The 18,738-nt window shown below is 39.0% G+C and overlaps 2 protein-coding genes across 2 annotated transcripts; one reads left to right on the forward strand and one right to left on the reverse strand.

The window, feature by feature from the left end:
* Positions 1–9,281: 9,281 nt before the first annotated feature.
* Positions 9,282–10,432, forward strand: LOC140960697 (uncharacterized). The gene is made up of 3 exons (XM_073418945.1): positions 9,282–9,433; positions 9,666–10,066; positions 10,200–10,432. Exons 1-3 carry the CDS (start codon positions 9,413–9,415, stop codon positions 10,243–10,245), a joined length of 468 nt encoding a protein of 155 aa, XP_073275046.1. The 5' UTR covers positions 9,282–9,412; the 3' UTR covers positions 10,246–10,432.
* Positions 10,433–14,465: 4,033 nt separating this feature from the next.
* LOC140960758 (UDP-rhamnose/UDP-galactose transporter 2-like) lies at positions 14,466–17,968 on the reverse strand. The gene is made up of 5 exons (XM_073419020.1): positions 17,512–17,968; positions 16,622–16,806; positions 15,897–16,097; positions 15,143–15,304; positions 14,466–15,031 (listed from the first exon to the last, which is right to left on the reverse strand). The coding sequence occupies exons 1-5, from the start codon at positions 17,639–17,641 to the stop codon at positions 14,672–14,674; spliced, it is 1,038 nt and encodes a 345-aa protein (XP_073275121.1). The 5' UTR covers positions 17,642–17,968; the 3' UTR covers positions 14,466–14,671.
* Between the last annotated feature and the right edge of the window lie 770 nt (positions 17,969–18,738).

Genomic DNA, 18,738 nt, shown 5'->3' on the forward strand with positions numbered 1-18,738 from the left:
TATTTATAGAAAATTTTTACAAATAATCCAAAATTAAATTACATCATTACCTTCATCATCACACACAAATTTCAATATTCAACACCTAATTTTATCTAATTTTCAACATTCAAATATTCAACATTCAAATATTCAATACACACATTTTAAATATTATTTTTCAACAGGTTGAACTTATAAGTTAATATTTGGGAAATAAAGAGTATATCGACTTACCTATGAGGCTATGATTTATATTAAAATTTTAATATTTTATCAATAAATTTTAATAAAATAAATAATGATACTAAAAATTAGTTACTTTAAATATCTTAAACTTAATAATGTATAGATAACATATATGAGTAAGTCTCTTGTGAGACGGTATCACGAATCTTTATCTGTGAGAACTCAACCCTACCGATATTCACAATAAAAAGTAATACTGATACCCCAGGGATGCCCAAACTCTCGGCCCATCTCTCAGGCCCATGAGCAGCCCATGTATTCTCTTATAAATACCAGGTTTGAGCGTATGATTTGGCATTCACTATATTATTTTCGGCAGCGCCCTTAGCTGCTCCCCCCATATATCCTCAGTCTCTGACTTGAGCGTCGGAGGGGTTACGCCAGGACACCCTCCTGGCCCCCTTCTAACGGTCTTATTCTTGATTTCAGGCTCAGGGTAATCTTAAAGCCCACGTTTGAACTAGTGACGCTCGTTGGGATCGAACCCGAAATTTCCCGTGAGTATCACTTGGCGCCGTCTGTGGGAACATTTGAGTTGAGACGTAGAGATGGTAGGCAAGAAAAGAAGTAGAAGAGCTAGCTCAGCATCATCGCGTCCTCAGAGGGGGCCCGAACAATCTCATGTTGAGACAAGACATGAACAACTGCGTCTTGAGACGAGACAGGAACAACCTCGTCAAGAGACAAGAACTGAACAGCCCCTTCACGAGGCAAGGGTCGAGCAAACTCGTCCCAATGAGAATGTGGGGAACTTGAATCTGGGGCAATTGGGCCAATTTATCATCCGGACAGTGGATGATGCCATGAAAAGGAATCAAGAGTCTGTGTTTGTAGAGGAATAGGTCGCCCGTCAGGAGCGTGAAGAAAATGTTGAAGTCCACCAGAGCAGGGTGGAGGAGACGCAACCCCTCCAAAGTGGGGAGATTAGTGAGATAGGAGAGATGTGGAAGGAGATACGGAGGTTGAGGGAGCAGGTAGGAAGCAGGGCGCCGATACCCAAGAGAAGAAGTCCTTTTTCACTAGCTATTTTGGAAGAAGGGCTTTCTCCGAATTTCCGACAGTTAAACGTTGGAGAGTATGACGGACATGCGGACCCCAAAGAACACCTGGGGAGATTTGAGAATGCGGCTCTGTTGCACCAGTATTCGGACGGAGTCAGGTGTAGGGTGTTTCTGGGTACGTTGGTGAGGTCAGCCCAGCAATGGTTTAATACACTGCAGCCCAACTCCTTACAGTCTTTCGAGGATTTTTCTGCAGCTTTTTTGCATCGATTTGCCAGCAACAAAAGGCACCGGAAAAAAATATCTAAGTTTGTTTGTGATGAAGCAGCAAGAGGCTGAAACTTTACGGGATTTTGTTCAGCGCTTCAACAGTGCAGCGTTGGAAATACTAGCGGCTACCCCCGACATCATGATAAGTGCCTTTACACAAGGACTAAGGAGAGGGGAGTTTTTCAAGTCGCTGGTCAAGAAGCCTCCATCGAGCTATGAAGATCTGTTGGCTTGAGCTGAAAAGTATGTAAACTTGGAAGATGACCAACGATACAGAAGGATGTAGAACCGGCCCGGAGGAAGTAGAGCTGAGGGAGCGGAGAGATGTGGTAGGAAGAGAGGTGTTGGTGAAAGGGAGGAGGACAGAGCCAGAGGTAGAGGACAATTCTCATCACATGTTCCTCTGAATAGAAGTCAGGATAAGGTGATGGAGGTGAGGGAGTCAGGGGAGAGAGAGGGGAAGTCGCAGAGGGTTGAGAGTAATGCTCGGCTTCCACCGCGGGGTAGACAAGAAGGATCCTCATCCGAGAATGAGCTGAGATCTCTCCCGTCTTCTAGGCAGGGTCGAGGCCCTCAGTGGATAAATCAGAGGGTCGAAGAGCCGAGGGGAGAAGGTCGAGGTCAGGATGTCCCTCGGGAGCATGTTGAACCGAGGAGGGGAACGAATGAGGATAACCACCCTACGAGAGGAATTATTCATATGATCTCGGGGGGTGCTACTGATGGAGATTCCGGACGAGCTCGGAAAGCGCATGGGAAGAGGTTAGAGAACTTTGAAATATCTAGGGGTACAGACTTACCACAAGACCCCGTCATCAGCTTTGGGCTGGAAGACCTCCGAGGCGTTGCGACCCCACATAACGATGCCTTGGTGGTGACGGCCACCATTGCCAATTATGATGTGGCGAGGATATTTATTGATAATGGAAGCTCCGTGAATATCTTGTTCAAGAGCACTCTGGATCAGATGAAGGTGGAGGGATTTGAGTTCGAGCCGATCTCTACTCCTCTATATAGGTTTGCAGGACATGCCATCCCACCGCTGGGTCAGATTGTCCTTCCTCTATCTTTGGGACATGAGCCTCGGCGGGTAACGAAAATGACAACATTTACCGTGGTGGACACCCCATTCGCTTACAATGGAATTCTGGGACGGCTGGACCTAAAGGATTTTAGAGCTGTAGCCTCCACATATCATCAGAAGCTTAAGTTTCATGTGGGAAAAAGAGTTGGAGTCTTGTGCGGAAACCAAAAAGTCGCGCGTCGATGTTATGAAGGGGTAGTGAGGGAGGAATGAAAAAGAGGTGTGGAGGTTAACATGATTATGAAAAGAAAAAGTGAGTGAATTGCTCCTATTGAAGGTACAAGAAGATCAGAGGGAAAAGTTGGATCCAGAGTGGAAGGGACTTTTCAGAGTGATTGATAAATTTAATTCTGGAGCTCATCACTTGGAGAATGCTCAAGGAAAGGCTTTAAAGAGACCTTGGAATGCTTACCACCTTAGGGAGTATCATTCTGGATTTTATCGTCGATGTATTTCATCTTTGCATTTTCCCATATAATCAGTTAGAATTCAATAAAATCAAGTTCTTCTTTTCAATTCTTGAATGTTGGTGTATTATGAAAGTGAGAAAATTTTATTTTCCTACTAAGGCATCGCCTAGAAGAGGAGCAGAGTTGGGGAAGAGAAAAATTTTATTTTCCTGCTATGGCGTAGCCTAGCAGAGGAGAAGAGTTAGGAATGAAAAAAAATTCATTTTCATGCTAAGGCATCGCCTAGCAGAGGAGCATAGGCGGCGAGGAGAAAAATTTTATTTTCCTGCTAAGGCATCGCCTAGCAGAGGAGCAGAGTTGGGGAGGAGAAAAAGTTTATTTTCCTGTTATGGCGCCGCCTAGCAGAGAGCATAGTTAGAGAGGAGAAAAATTTTATTTTCCCGCTAAGGCATAGCCTAGCAGAGGAGCAGAGGCGGCGAGAAGAAAAATTTTATTTTCTTGCTAAGGCACGGCCTAGCAGAGGAGCAGAGGTGGGGAGAAGAAAAATTTTATTTTCCTGCTAAGGAGTCGCCTAGCAGAGGAGTTAGAGGGTGAGAGTGGAGAAATTTTATTTTCCTGCTATGAAGTCGCCTAGAAGAGGAGCAGATGTGGGGATGAGAAAAATTTTATTTTCCTACTAAGGCATCGCCTAGTAGAGGAGCAGAGTGAAGGAGAAAAATTTTATTTTCCTACTAAGGCATCGCCTAGCAGAAGAACAGAGTTGGGGAGGAGAAAAAGTTTATTTTCCTGCTATGGCGTCGCCTAGCAGAGGAGCATAGTTAGAGAGGAGAAAAATTTTATTTTCCTGCTAAGGCATAGCCTAGCAGAGGAGCAGAGGCGGCGAGGAGAAAAAGTTTATTTTCCTGCTAAGGCGTCGCCTAGCAGAGGAGTTAGAGGGTGAGAGTGGAGAAATTTTATTTTCCTGCTATGAAGTCGCCTAGCAGATGAGCAGAGATGGGAATGAGAAAAATTTTATTTTCCTACTAAGGCATCGCCGAGTAGAGGAGCAGAGTGGAGGAGAAAAAGTTTATTTTCCTGCTATGGCGTCGCCTAACAGAGGAACAGAGTTAGGGAGGAGAAAAATTTTATTTTCCTTCTAAGACATTGCCTAGCAGAGGAGCAGAGGAGCAGAGGCTGTGAGGAGAAAAAATTTATTTTCCTACTAAGGCATGGCCTAGCAGAGGAGCAGAGCTGGGGAGGAGAAAATTTTTATTTTCGTGCTGTGACGTCGCCTAGCAGAGGAGTTAAAGGGTGAGAGTGGAGAAATTTTATTTTACTATTAAGGCATCGCCTAGTAGAGGAGCAGAGTGAAGGAGAAAAATTTTATTTTCCTGCTAAGGCATCGCCTAGCGCAGAAGCAAAGGCGGCAAGGAGAAAAATTTTATTTTCCTGCTATGACGTCGCCTAGCAGAAGAGCATAGTTAGAGAGGAGAAAAATTTTATTTTCCTGTTAAGGCATAGCCTAGCAGAGGAGCAGAGGCGGCGAGGAGAAAAATTTTATTTTCTTGCTGAGGCACGGCCTAGCAGAGGAACAGAGGTGGGGAAGAGAAAAATTTTATTTTCCTACTAAGGCGTCGCCTAACAGAGGAGTTAGAGGGTGAGAGTGGAGAAATTTTATTTTCCTGCTATGAAGTCGCCTAGCAAAGGAGCAGAGGTGGGGATGAGAAAAATTTTATTTTCCTACTAAGACATCGCCGAGTAGAGGAGCACAGTGGAAGAGAAAAATTTTATTTTCCTGCTATGGCGTTGCCTAGCAAAGGAGTAGAGTTAGGGAGGAGAAAAATTTTATTTTCCTGCTAAGACATCGCCTAGCAGAGGAGCAGAGGCTGCGAGGAGAAAAATTTTATTTTCCTGCTTAGGCACGGCCTAGCAGAGCAGCAGAGGTGGGGAGGAGAAAAATTTTATTTTCCTGCTGTGACGTCGCCTAGCAGAGGAGTTAGAGGGTGAGAGTGGAGAAATTTTATTTTACTATTAAGGCATCGCCTAGTAGAGGAGCAGAGTGAAGGAGAAAAATTTTATTTTCCTGCTAAAGCATCGCCTGGCAGAGGAGCAGAGGCGGCAAGGAGAAAAATTTTATTTTCCTGCCATGGCGTCGCCTAGCAGAGGAGCATAGTTAGATAGGAGAAAAATTTTATTTTCCTGCTAAGGCATAGCCTAGCAGAGGAGCAGAAGCGGCGAGGAGAAAAATTTTATTTTTTTGCTAAGGCACGGCCTAGCAGAAGAGCAGAGGTGGGGATGAGAAAAATTTTATTTTCCTGCTAAGGCGTCGCCTAGCAGAGGAGTTAGAGGGTGAGAGTGGAGAAATTTTATTTTACTATTAAGGTATCACCAGTGATACTCACAGAAAATTTTGGGGTCCGCTTCCAACAAGTGTCACTAGTCCAGACGAAGGTTCGAAATTACCTTGAGCCTGAAATCACGAATAAGATCGTTAGAAGGGGGCCGGGAGGGTGTCCCGACGTAGCCCCTCCGACGCGCAAGTCAGAGACTGAGGATATATGGGGGGAGCAGCTAAGGGTGCTGCTGAAAACAATATAGTGAATGAATTAATCGTACGCTCAAACCTGGTATTTATAGGAGAATACCTGGGCTTCTCATGGGCCCTTCACCCGTGGGCCCTAAATATGGGCTGGATCTTGATGGGCTCATCCATGGGGTATCACTAGTCTCCTCCTCCCTAGTCGAACTGAATTGTAGGTTCAAAGTTCGATTAATTGTGTTGTCCTTGGTTTATCGGCGATGAGGACATACCATGCCAGAAAAATTAATTTCGTTTGTCGTTAACGAACGATGTTACCACTGCAAAAATTACGGGGATCTTCAGAAACAAGCACTCGCAAGGGTGAGGCAGTGCATTTTCCTTTGCCGCTCATCAGTCTCCAAAAATTTGGAAACACATCAAATTGTAATCCTGCTCCGAAGGGAAAGATATCAAATTGTAATCAGTTGCTAGTTCTCTCTTGTACATACACCCTAGCCCGCGCTGGCCGCACCTTACCCACGCCTCGCTCGAGCCAAGCACAGCCCCCCTCGCATGGCCTCACCCGAGCACAGCTCAGCTCTCGCCGAGCGCCAAGGCATGCCTCGCCTTCTCGCCTGCGCGCGCCGCGCCCAGCTTACGCTGAGCTAGCCCAAGCGCGCCTCACTTTTTCGCACGCTCGCCCGCCTGCCGTACGCTCGCCCGGGCCCTCCTCACGCTCGCCCAGCGCTCCACGCCTCGCCTAGCCATCCTGCCCTCGCCAGCTCGTGGAGCGCGCCTCGCCTTCTCGCGCGCTCGCCTGCCTGCCGCTCGCTCGCCCGCCTGCTCGCCCTCGCTAGCTAGCCGAGCGCGCCTCGCCCCAGCACGCCTGCTCGCCCTCACCGAGCTCGCCTGCCCGAGTGCGCTTCACCAGCCTAGCCAATCTCACCCTCGCCCAGACACGCCGCCCGCGCTCGCCTGCCCGCGTGCGCTTCACCAGCCCAGCCTCGCCAAGCGCTACTCTCGCCTAGCCACGCCGCCCGCGCCCTCGCCCTCGCCCAGAAGTGATACTCATGGGAAATTTCGGGTCCGATCCCAACGAGCGTCACTAGTTCAAACGTGGGCTTTAAGATTACCCTGAGCCTGAAATCAAGAATAAGACCGTTAGAAGGGGGCCAGGAGGGTGTCCTGGCATAACCCCTCCGACACTCAAGTCAGAGACTGAGGATATATGGGGGGAGTAGCTTAGGGTGCTGCTGAAAACAATATAGTGAATGAAATATCATACGCTCAAACCTGGTATTTATAGGAGAATACATGGGCTTGTCATGGGCCCTTCACCTGTGGGCCCTAGATATGGGCTGGGAGTTTTTGCCAGATCTCGATGGGTTCATCCTAGGGTCCGCTTCTAGTAAGTGTCACTAGTCCAGACGCAGGTTTTAGAATTATCCTGAGCCTGAAATCACAAATAAGATCGTTAGAAGGGGCTGCTCGGTTCTTGTCTCTTAACGAGATTGTTCCTGTCTCGTCTCAAGACGCGGTTGTTCCTGTCTTGTCTCAACATGAGATTGTTCGGGTCCCCTCTGAGGACGCGATGATGCTAAGGTAGCTCTTCTACTTCCTTTCTTGCCTATCATCTCTACGTTTCAACTCAAGTTTTCCCACAGACGGCGCCAAGTGATACTCACGGGAAATTTCGGGTCCGATCCCAACGAGCGTCACTAGTTCAAATGTTGGCTTTAAGATTACCCTGAGCCTGAAATCAAGAATAAGACCGTTAGAAGGGGGCTAGGAGGGTGTCCTGGCGTAACTCCTTCGACGCTCAAGTAGGAGACTGAGGATATATGGGGGGAGCAGCTTAGGGTGCTGCTGAAAACAATATAGTGAATGCCAAATCATACGCTCAAATCTGGTATTTATAGGAGAATACATGGGCTGCTCATGGGCCCTAGAGATGGGCCGGGAGTTTGGGCCTGATCTTGATGGGTTCATCCCTGCCACGAATTAAAGTGTTGATGCCTAACACTTAGTTATGTTCTACATAACTTAGGCATATTTGAGTTGGTTAAGTGTATAAACAAGTTAACACATTGGGTGGATGTGTTTGATGCAGTATGAAGTTGGCATGTTGATCTTGGTTGGGCAAGTCAAGCCAATTCGAGTTGACTAATTGTTGGACACGTGGGGATCTTGTTCAGAAGGTTTGGAATGGTTGCAATTCGAGTTTGGACACTTGGCAGCATTCAAAAATATGTGGCAGTTGGATAGTGTGCATGCAAGGAACAGAAACACTTGTCATCCATGCAGCAGGGCAGTTAGCATGGCAGTTACACTTGTCCCAATTCTGACAAGACAGGTGTCCCAAGCAGTTAGTTCGGTTTATTGCATTGTATTTTCGTTTATATACATTGCCATGAGTTGCACAAGGCATTCACGAGTGTGAGCCTCTTTGTATAAACAAGTTAACACATTGGGTGGATGTGTTTGATGCAGTATGAAATTGGCATGTTGAGCTTGGTTGGGCAAGTCAAGCCAATTTGAGTTGACTAATTGTTGGACACGTGGGGATCTTGTTTAGAAGGTTTGGAATGGTTGCAATTCGAGTTTGGACACTTGGCAGCATTCAAAAATATGTGGCAGTTGGATAGTGTGCATGCAAGGAACAAAAACACTTGTTATCCATGCAGCAGGGCAGTTAGCATGGCAGTTACACTTGTCCCAATTCTGACAAGACAGGTGTCCCAAGCAGTTAGTTCGGTTTATTGCATTGTATTTTCGTTTATATACATTGTCATGAGTTGCACAAGGCATTCAGGAGTGTGAGCCTTCTTTGTATAAACAAGTTAACACTTTGGGTGGATGTGTTTGATGCAGTATTAAGTTGGCATGTTGAGCTTGGTTGGGAAAGTCAAGCCAATTTGAGTTGACTAATTGTTGGACACGTGGGGATCTTGTTTAGAAATTTTGGAATGGTTGCAATTCGAGTTTGGACACTTGGCAGTATTCAAAAAAATGTGGCAGTTGGATATTGTGCATGCAAGGAACAGAAACACTTGTCATCCATGCAGCAGGGCAGTTAGCATGACAGTTACACTTGTCCCAATTCTGACAAGACAGGTGTCCCAAGCAGTTAGTTCGGTTTATTGCATTGTTTTTAAGTTTAGATACATTGCCATGAGTTGCACAAGGCATTCACGAGTGTGAGCCTTCTCTGTGTGCAAACTTAGGATTCCTAATGTAATTCTGACTGAGGATGAATGCAAAGGTTGGGCATTGCCCGTAATTTGTTGTGTGCCTTACTTACTTCACGTTTTGGCTTGGTTTGCTTGGCTCTGTAAGTTTGATATTCCACTAAATAATTAAACACGAGTGTTGAAAGGTTGGCTGATTGAATCAGTGCGCGATTCAAGCCGCACAAGGGTTAGAAACTTGGGAAAAATTTGCTGCGTGATTAACCCCTGTGACAGTTGTGGTGAAAAAATTTATTCCATGAATCTATTTGGAAAACCGTTCAAAAACTAATTTTCCAAAAACTAAATTTACCTGACAGACAATGTTATGTGCTTAATAAATCATAAAAGACATAAACAAAACAAATTGCTTTTTATCCATTATATTATTTTCTTTGCCTCCCAAGTCGTAACAACCTACATGTTTAGTAATTATTAGCCCCTTAAAAAAGAACTGGTAAGAGATTTTACGTACATAAATATTTCATTCTCAGAATTGCATGGGCTTGAAACGTGTATCTCAAAGCACGCTTTTAGGCTATCCGATGATCGATTTCATGTTGGCGGTTGCACGATTCTCTCCTACTTAATCGTTGCCTTCCGTTTATAAAAAAATTAAGTTGGCAGAAAATTATTCATCAATTTACCAAGTATTGTATTGTATTCATCCAAGATTAATTCTGAATATTCAAATGGCATGCACTACTGCTCTGGTTTGTGAGCCCCATGCATGCTTATATATCTTAATCCGTTTTTCAAGTTTCAATTTAATTTGTTTGATTTGATGCATGTATTGACCCTGATCATGAGACAAGAAAATTTTGTATAATTTTATAAAATTTCAAGTTTCTTCCCATGATCGGTGTGTCCGATGAGGATTTTAGTCTGAATCATGCATAAAATTCTTTAAAAATTTGATATTTAGTTAAAATCTTGTGCATGCAGAAACAATGCAGACCATGGATGCGCCGTGCTCCACTATTCCATGCCGCGGCTAACAGGAATTTGGCCACATCCGCCACAGCAGCCGGTAGGGCCTCCATTCACAACAGCGGGTTTTGGAGGATAGCGAAGAGTGGTGATTTTGCACCAGTATGGATGGTGGCTGGGATGGTCTGTGTAGCAGGATGCATCGGAATCCACACGGCAACGCAACAGCTGAGGCGATCGCCATCCGTGCAGGTGACGAAGAAGATGAGGGAGAGCGTGCCGGAGGTGGAAATCCCCGATGCAGTGCTCGGATCGGCCGAGAAATTCATAGACAGCTCGTTTCTTCGTAAGGTTGCGCATATCCAGGACAATTACAAGGATCAGCAGGATAGCCCAACTCAGTCGATTTTCACTCGGTATCTTTACGTACCTCTTTCTCCATATCTATTTTTAGAGTTAATTACCTTTCACCTTCTCCCATAACAATGTTTCAATAGTTCATCTAAAAATATATTCGATAAATAATCAAAATTTGATGGATGCTGACAGATCTCGTGATATTGAGAGTTTGAAATCGGTTGGGGTCCGTCCATGAGCTGCAGATCTGGAACAACACATGTAGCTAGATAGTATGCAAGTAACTAATAATGTGTATTTTGTAAATAAATTAGATTTCTTTAATTGTCCTATTTTGTTTATAAGGAGCTTCTCAGCTCTTGTATTTGTTTTCCAATCTCTCATTATTCAAAGTATAATAAGTCTTTCTACAGACATTGTTGTAATATACATTTTTCACCTTAATTTCGCGATTTTTGAGAATATATTTTTGATGTAGCGGACATTTGTTAGGAATTCAGAACCAGTGAACATAAATGGATAGTTCGGTTGATTTGTTGATTCTTTAGAATACTCAGAAAAACCATTCAAAATCATTTGATTATGGTGAAAAACGTTCAGATTGTATTATACAATTGATGGTGCAGCATGTCATGGCGAAGGGACCGGTTCTTGTTTGTTGTGGCCTTTCCATTCAAAAAAATAAACACTCCAAATCTCATACAACCGAAGATTTGTATCATTTGAATTTGAAATGGGTCCGAATTGATCATGTACCAGTTGGCCGGCATAGCCAGGCCGAGTGAAGTCGAGTTGGATTCAATGACGATCATCATAAAATAATCGGGATTAGCAATGAGGTTTGGGTGGCTGCTCCCACAACTAACTTTAAAAACATCAAAAATGCATTGAGCAAGATAATACTTGATGTAGCCAAGATAATATTACCAAAAATGAAAGGATCCATGTCATCATCCAATCAGAGTGATCAACCAGATCGAGTGGACAATCGATTCGGGTGGGTAGAAAACTAATCCGAGTAGACAAATCGACCCTGGTGATCAACCAATATGGGTAGTCAGCAAATCCGGGTTTTCAGCAACTTCGAATGGACTTCCAATTCAGGTAGACAACAAATCCGGTGATTAACCAATCTCGATGAACAATCACTCTGGGTTTAGAGGCAGGCATTGGATAGTTCTGGCGAAAATCTTCTGACGCTTAAGTCAGCAAATGTCTCAAGATATGTACTCAAAAAACTAAAGAGCTTTTAGAACATAAATGAGAATGACCCTTACAAATGAGAGGAAATGACCTATTTATATAGGTTGATGAAGAATCTTGTGGGTTTTATTCTTATTGGGCTTGAATGTAGTTGGGCCTGATTTGTTTAATAGTTTTAATGTTGGACTTTATTATTTAAATAGATACCCCATTTTGCCCCCGTTTTGGGATTGACAGGTGGTACCCCATTTATTCTATAAAAAAAATGGTAAAAAAATCAAGGATAAATTGGCCATTTAATTAATTAATATTTTAAAGAAATGATAACTAAATAATTAAATTTTATTGAGCTCGGGTGGGTAATCATTGTGGAAATACGATAATTAGGAAGGGATATTTCCATTTCCAAAGTTCTGTTTTCTTGAAATGGCAACTATAATAAATAAATAAATAAATAAACCTTCTAATCCAGAATGTCACATTAATACTAACAATTGGGTTAAAAAAATTTGAAGTTTAAATCAATGAAATGAAATAAATATTGTGTTTTCCTTTTTTGTTGATTGGAAAGATTGAACCTTCATAATTAATGTAAACATAAGATCAAATGGAGTATATACCTAACATTAATAAAGATGAAGTTACAAGAGCCATTCATTACTCATTTATGAAGAGATGTGAGCTATAAAAGGATAAAAATTCAAGAAAAAAATAGGCAACATATATATATATATATACACACACACATATATATAGAATATCATCCACTTTATGACAAATATATGATCTTCTTTGCTAGTTTACATACAAGAGTGCATATATATTTTAAGATAGTGTAATTTGAACGAAGAGATTTGATTTGAGTGTACGTTTTGAAACTTGAATTTTTGAATGACTTGAATCATACATATATTTTAAATTCGTCTTGATGACTATTATATTTGTCGAAAATAATTATGGTTGGATTTGGATTTTGGAACTCACCGAATATAAATAGCAGAAATTACATCTTTGGTTCTTTAACTTGTAAGTTTTTTTTAATTTTTGGTCTTATTGTCGGTCAATTCACAATCTCAGTCTAATGACATGGACGTTTTTTTTTCAAGTTTTTTCATTTTTCATCGGAGTGTTTCTTAGGTATTTTCATAAGTGGGAGGTAACTAATATTTATAGCAAACCTAAAAATTCCCAAACCATATTTCTAACACATAGTACCACCTCTGAGCTGTGGTGCATTTAGAAATACATTTTTAGTAGTAATGACAACATAAAATGATAACTAAACCGAAGCACCATTAATTATATATTCACATACAAACTAGAAACAACATGGCCACTATGTTGTGTGTGCTCAATGGCGCAGTCAATGTTATTAATCTATTCGGAGTAAAATTTTAAATTATAAAATCTTTTAATTTTTAAATTGAGTCGTTCGAGTTAATATTAAATTAATCCAAAATTATCACAAACCTAATATATATAAAATAAAATAAATAAAAAAATAGCCCAGGTGGACATTAATGTGGCTCAGCCACTGATTGTGGTTTGTTCTAAATTTTTGGAGAATATAAGGTAAATGAATTTTAAAATTTGCCATCTAGATTACTTTTTAAATAGATTTCATTTTTTCTTATCAAGAGAACTTTTTAATTTTTTTCCCATTAACTACTATGATAATTATATTTTAATATTTAATCATTATTTTTGTAGTATATAATAATAACCTCATTATTTAACTATTATAATTTAAGATAAATCTTAATTTTGTATTTTGGTTTGTTTAAGTTGATATAGATCACTTAGTATTCTAAACATATTTTTAAATTTATTTTGATTCTTCTTTTATTTAAAATTTTAAATATACTTTTTTCTTCATTCTGTTTTCGTTATCATCATTCCAACTGGATACAACCTAATCTAAATGAGCAAATTAAATTGAAATTGACAATATATCAATGTTTTAAATAAATATTTAAATTGTACATATTTTAAATCTTTAATTTTGTTATTTTGATTATTGGGATTAAAATTGTATGCAATAAACAATAAATTCTACAAAGTTGTTATAAAGTTGAATATATTTTATTTAGTTGGCAAACAACTTACAAGTATATCTAAAAATGTTAGAAATATAATTTAATTATAAATAAGAAAATTTGTAATTACATTTAAATTTTTTAGAAAAACATTAAATAAAATAACATATATATATATTTTTCAAGATTTTATGATTCAAGTATATCCAATAGTATATTTGTCTAACAACTGACTAATTAGATAAAGTGGAATGTTATTAACACTCTTTGCAGTATAAATAGTGTTCCCTTAATTGATACTAGCCATGAGACACACACAACATGAATATATGAAGCTAATATATTAAACATTCATGACACTTAGCCATCATCACACCAAAATATTTTGTATTTGAATCATGTAAGACAGTGAATTTCAAAGTTTAAATAAATCTGGCAAACTCAATTTGTTATCTTACATGATATATGTTTTGATCATAAAAAATAATATTCTTTTGAAACCGTAACATCATATCAGCTAATAAATTGATTAAAAAAAACAATTAAAGATGTATTTATCTTTAGACATTTTATGCATAAGTTAAACCCTCTCTGTAATAAGCGTAATAAGAAAATATTCATTTTATAAAATAATATCCAAATACAACATAAACATACAAAATAAATAGAACAATCTATTAAAGCATTCTATAAAAAAATTGAATTGAATAACAAAATGTAAAATGCTGCTAAAATTTTGCTAAATACATTGCAAACAAATTAAAAATTGGCAAACTCTTTTTATTTGCCAAAAAAACCAAAATATTGTAAGTAAATCATTTGACAAAAATGAAGAATACAAATTCTAGCAATAGTAGCAGAATTAAATCATTTAGGGAATAGACAAACTATGTTTTGCTTTAGTTGAAATACAAATCAACAAAGTTCTGGTTCCGGTTTTTAAAAACCAAAAGTGAACCATAAGTCCGATCCTTAAGAAATGGTTCTAGTTCCGGTTCAAAGAAACCATGATCGGACCCAACTGTAGGCCACATATTTATTTATTTACTATTACTATTATAATAAATACATGGAGCTTTGCTCCATTCTTGCCAGTTTGTCATGTGCATGATGTTCGGTTTAGACATCACGTTTCATGCATTTAGTTGGCATTTTTTTTTAGCAACTCACTGATTCAAGACACGTTTAGTTCGATAAAGTGTCTCTATAACTATAAACATGACAATCATAAATGTGACTCAATTAACACAATAAACAACATAATATTAGACATGTATCTCCTTTGCTTTCTCAATCTCTGAAAATCCAAACAAATTCATTCCTTTGTTCCTCCACTTTCTTCAACTTCCAACTCAGAATACACAAATAAACAAATGGGATAGCCAAGCTCAAAATCTTTAACGAAACCCGAACCTGGATCCATCCCTACGCCTTAGACTCACCAAACTCAAGGTCTTTAATGGGAGTTGTTTCCATGCCTTCCTTTATTAATCTAAATTCCTCTTCTGTCAAGCTATTTTTCCCATGCGGCATGATCTTGCTATGAGTCTGCTTTTCGACTTCCACAGCCCAACTGTAGATTAGCATGCCAATTACTGCAACAAGCATTCCCAATATGTTCTTGAAAGTCAACTCTGAATCGAAAATTAGCCATCCCAAAGTTAATACGCATAACGTTTTCATGTGGCCCAAAACTTGGAAAGAAACGGCCGAAAAACGTCCAATGCAAAGGTACTGGCTAATGTTGCAGAACACGGCTAGAGAACATGAAAGGAGTATGAATAACTGCAAATTATTGTCCCATAATATTAGATGTAATAGAAGTATTAATTCCGGTAAGTGAGTTAATATATGATGCTACAGGATGAACATTGATAGGACAGAATGGATGCTTACTATGGCTCCGAAAGTGAACTTGTAGTCCAGAATTAATTTTCCGGAAAGATAGTAGTCAATTATAGGACCAAGTACGAGGAGAGAACCAGCTTGAATAGGAGCTGTTTTACTTAATAATTCAAATGATCCGATCGAGTACTTCTTCTGCAAGGAACCTATTGACTGCATCCAAAAGAATATCTAATGAATATCTCTGCAGTGTAAGAATTCAGGAAAGAAAAGCCTAGCAGGAAAAGGCTAGAACCAGCATCCCATTTGTTCATTAAGTTAGAATCAGTATTTTTTTTTTCCTTCATATTTTCAGTTATGAGATTGCAGGAGTGAGCCATTGGCGTTTGGAGTGAGCAGAGCCTTTTAAAAACAGAACCCTCAATCAGTGTTTTAAATTTTAACCAAGCCTGCCTGAAATTGAAAGTTTTTATCAATCCAATGAGGTACTTCTGAAGTGCTACCATGAAGATAAAAGGGATAGGCAAAGAGAAAAGGTTGAAGCATGAAGTAGAAATGAATTAAAATACAAACAAATCCAACTTTGTTTAAAAAAACTCCTGTGGAGCTTTTACTCTGCCAAAGGAGAACAAATATTTCCAATTAGTACCACATTCTTTCATTGTCGGCCCCAAGTGTATCAACCTTAATGTCAATACACAGCATAGGCGATGCAGAAGTTTTAGACAGTAATTCATCTCATCAAGATCAAATGATATCAAAAAACTTACAATATTAATAAGGACAGGTAATAAAATTTACTCACAATTTGTTGTAAAGATGTTGAGAAAACTGCAACACAAGCACATATAAAACCTTTGGCATTCACTTGGACATCAGTCACAGTGCAAACACCCACGCCTATAACCACCACCACGACGGAGATTTTAACTTCCTTCGTGTACTCTTTATTATGGAGGATCCATTCCATTACACAGACCACAGGAATCATGCTCAGTTTGGAGATCTACACCATAATACAACGTAACATCAGCTTAATCAAGAAAAGGAGTCATGACTAGATATATGAAAAACTGATCTCAGAAGCTGAGAAGACATGACGCGTCTGAATTTTACAATTTTCAAAGAAAATAAAACTTAGAGCTTTGTTGATGTCGTAAATTATAAGTGACGGTTTCTAAGCTAGAAATCTATTGAATGCTATACCACAGCAAAATAGGATCATTGGTATCAATAATAAAACATAGACAGATTTAGAGGTTTTTTATTTTATGCAGTCCCCAATGTGAGTAAATATCCAGGAGGTGGAAGCTTTAAATATGCAAATATCCCAATCTTTATTCAAAGTGTATGGATGAAAAATAGGAAGATGATTTTAAGTTAACATAATATTAATCATATTAATTGCTCGATAAACGTGAATACATCTAATTATTAGGTAAGTAGAATATATTGGCAAGTCAAGAAAACATTGGATTAATGTAATGTATCTAAGCACCAAGACGCATGTGGGCTAAAGTTCAAGCATACTTGGTAAAATCCAACTGAGTTTAACATAAGGCTGAGATTCATCCCCGTGATAGACATATTTGCAACAATTGAGAACCAAAGAAGCTCCCAAAGAGGCACATGCTTAGAGGTAGAATATCCTGTAGCATTTGATATCGCGCCAACAAGTGCAGTAACAGCAAAATGGAAACCAGTCAATGTTGTGGCTGCATGAAGCAAAACAAGAATTAAAACATGAACTTAAAAAGTTGACTCTACAATATCAAGTCCCATTAATTAAATAGAGATCACAGAATTCCACAATTAACACCTCTTTAAAGTCTTGATTGATACTAAAAGTGGAGCAAAATCCATCAGAAAGATCACACCATATCACAAATATCACCCCATAAGAATAGCCCCACGATAAGTATAAATAAAAAGAGTAAGTTTGAAGCAAAGGACCTAATCACTTAACTCAAAAGGTGATTCCGAGGTGGAAGTGGGCTACATAAGGCATTCTGGTAACCAAAATAATTATGCTATACATCAGATTCAGTAACTAGACCAGTTACAAAGATCAAAATGCAAACTGAGGCACTAATCAGCAAAAAAAAAATAAAAATAAAAGATACTGCAAATGAGGACAAATTCGTTGTAGGTGCTCAAAAGTGGTACATTAACTATATGGGCACAACTCCATTCAAATTCAAATTAAAGATGCCCACTTCCCCTAGCGAAAAACAAAATGAGTTGATCTCAAGCAGCAAAAGTAAACAACATTCAAATAAAATTTACCAAGACGCAACAACAATTATGAATAAATAAATAACACAAGACGATAGTGGAGAGGCAAACTCGGAGGACCGAGATCCAAGAAAATGAGTCCCATTTAAGTTACAAAAACACATCGCAGATCAGATGGCACTTACCGAATGTGAAAGCATATCCATTGTTGGACATGAGTTGCTTATTCGCCAGAATGATGCCCACAGAACTGATGACATTCATAGCCCAGGCACCCACATCAGACACTGCTGACGGCTTCCTCTCCACCTCCATCTCTGAATCACCTGCCTCAACTGCCTTTTGTTTACCTGGGACCTCAAGAATTTGGTAATGGCGGAGGGTTCTTGATTGTTAAAGCCGTAGAATAGTGAAGGAAAGCTTATAGATCCGCTCCTCACAAGGAATGGGGTAGTGTGAGAATGTGGTGCGTGGATAAATCTCACATCGGGTATACATGCATGATTTTTGCTGCGTGAATGGGAATCGATTCACGAAAACGAAATTTGGTGTGTGAAATGGGGTGAGGGAGAGAATGCTAAATACAACGAAGACAGTATGATTCTTCTTTTCTTTTGTTAAAGGATCCAAACAAATTAGCATTTGGCTGTGTTGGTGTGGTAACTGGCAATTGGGATTTCAGAAATTCCCTTTTTGATTTTGAGTAGATTTTTGTGAGACATTATCACGAATTTTTATCAGTGATACAGGTCAATCATACCGATATTCATAATAAAAAATAATAATCTTGACATGACCCAAATAAGATATCTGTCTCACAAAATACGATCCGTGAGATCGTTTCACACAAGTTTTTGCCTTTTATTTTTGGTAAAATTTTAAAAAAAAAAAAAAAAGGAATTTTAAATACCAATTTTAATATTATATACACTCATATATTTATATATGTATATATATATATAAATTGGAGTTAAAGAAACAAGAAAATGGGAAATAAACAATGTAAAATCGTTAAACGAATGATAGCTATTACGATGTGTTCGGATAAAATGATTTGATCCATTTGGATTTCAGATTTCTAATCTGACTTAACTCAAATTGTTTATCCATGAATCTGGAATCAAATCCTTCGAATCAAAATTTATCATATTTATAGTTTGTGCATGTTATGTACATATATATCATTTTTTTTTTGAAAATAAAACAATTGTATAATGATAAATAATTTAGATATTATATTAAAATTAAGAAATTTAGAGATGTTTTTGTATGGCTTTTGATAATTAATTAAAATAGATACTAAAGTAGATGATTTTAAAAAAAAAATCAGGTTGTGACCATTATATGATTATCTTTTATGGTTAGAGTAAGTCTCTTTTGATACGGTCTCGCGAATCTTTATCTGTGATACG

Source organism: Primulina huaijiensis, chromosome 16, assembly GCF_012295235.1.
Source record: "Primulina huaijiensis isolate GDHJ02 chromosome 16, ASM1229523v2, whole genome shotgun sequence".
In the NCBI taxonomy this organism is placed as follows: domain Eukaryota; kingdom Viridiplantae; phylum Streptophyta; class Magnoliopsida; order Lamiales; family Gesneriaceae; genus Primulina; species Primulina huaijiensis.

Excerpts from the sequence above, each read along its gene's own strand:
- LOC140960697 (XM_073418945.1), top strand. The coding sequence starts at position 9,413 with ATGGCATGCACTACTGCTCTG. Across the intron at positions 9,434-9,665 it reads TGGCATGCACTACTGCTCTG|AAACAATGCAGACCATGGAT; the intron begins GTTTGTGAGCCC and ends TTGTGCATGCAG. Across the intron at positions 10,067-10,199 it reads ACTCAGTCGATTTTCACTCG|ATCTCGTGATATTGAGAGTT; the intron begins GTATCTTTACGT and ends GGATGCTGACAG.
- LOC140960758 (XM_073419020.1), bottom strand. The coding sequence starts at position 17,641 with ATGGAGGTGGAGAGGAAGCCGTCAGCAGTGTCTGATGTGGGTGCCTGG. Across the intron at positions 16,098-16,621 it reads ACTCAGTTGGATTTTACCAA|ATCTCCAAACTGAGCATGAT; the intron begins GTATGCTTGAAC and ends ATTATGGTGTAG. Across the intron at positions 15,305-15,896 it reads CAACATCTTTACAACAAATT|TCAATAGGTTCCTTGCAGAA; the intron begins GTGAGTAAATTT and ends TTTTGGATGCAG.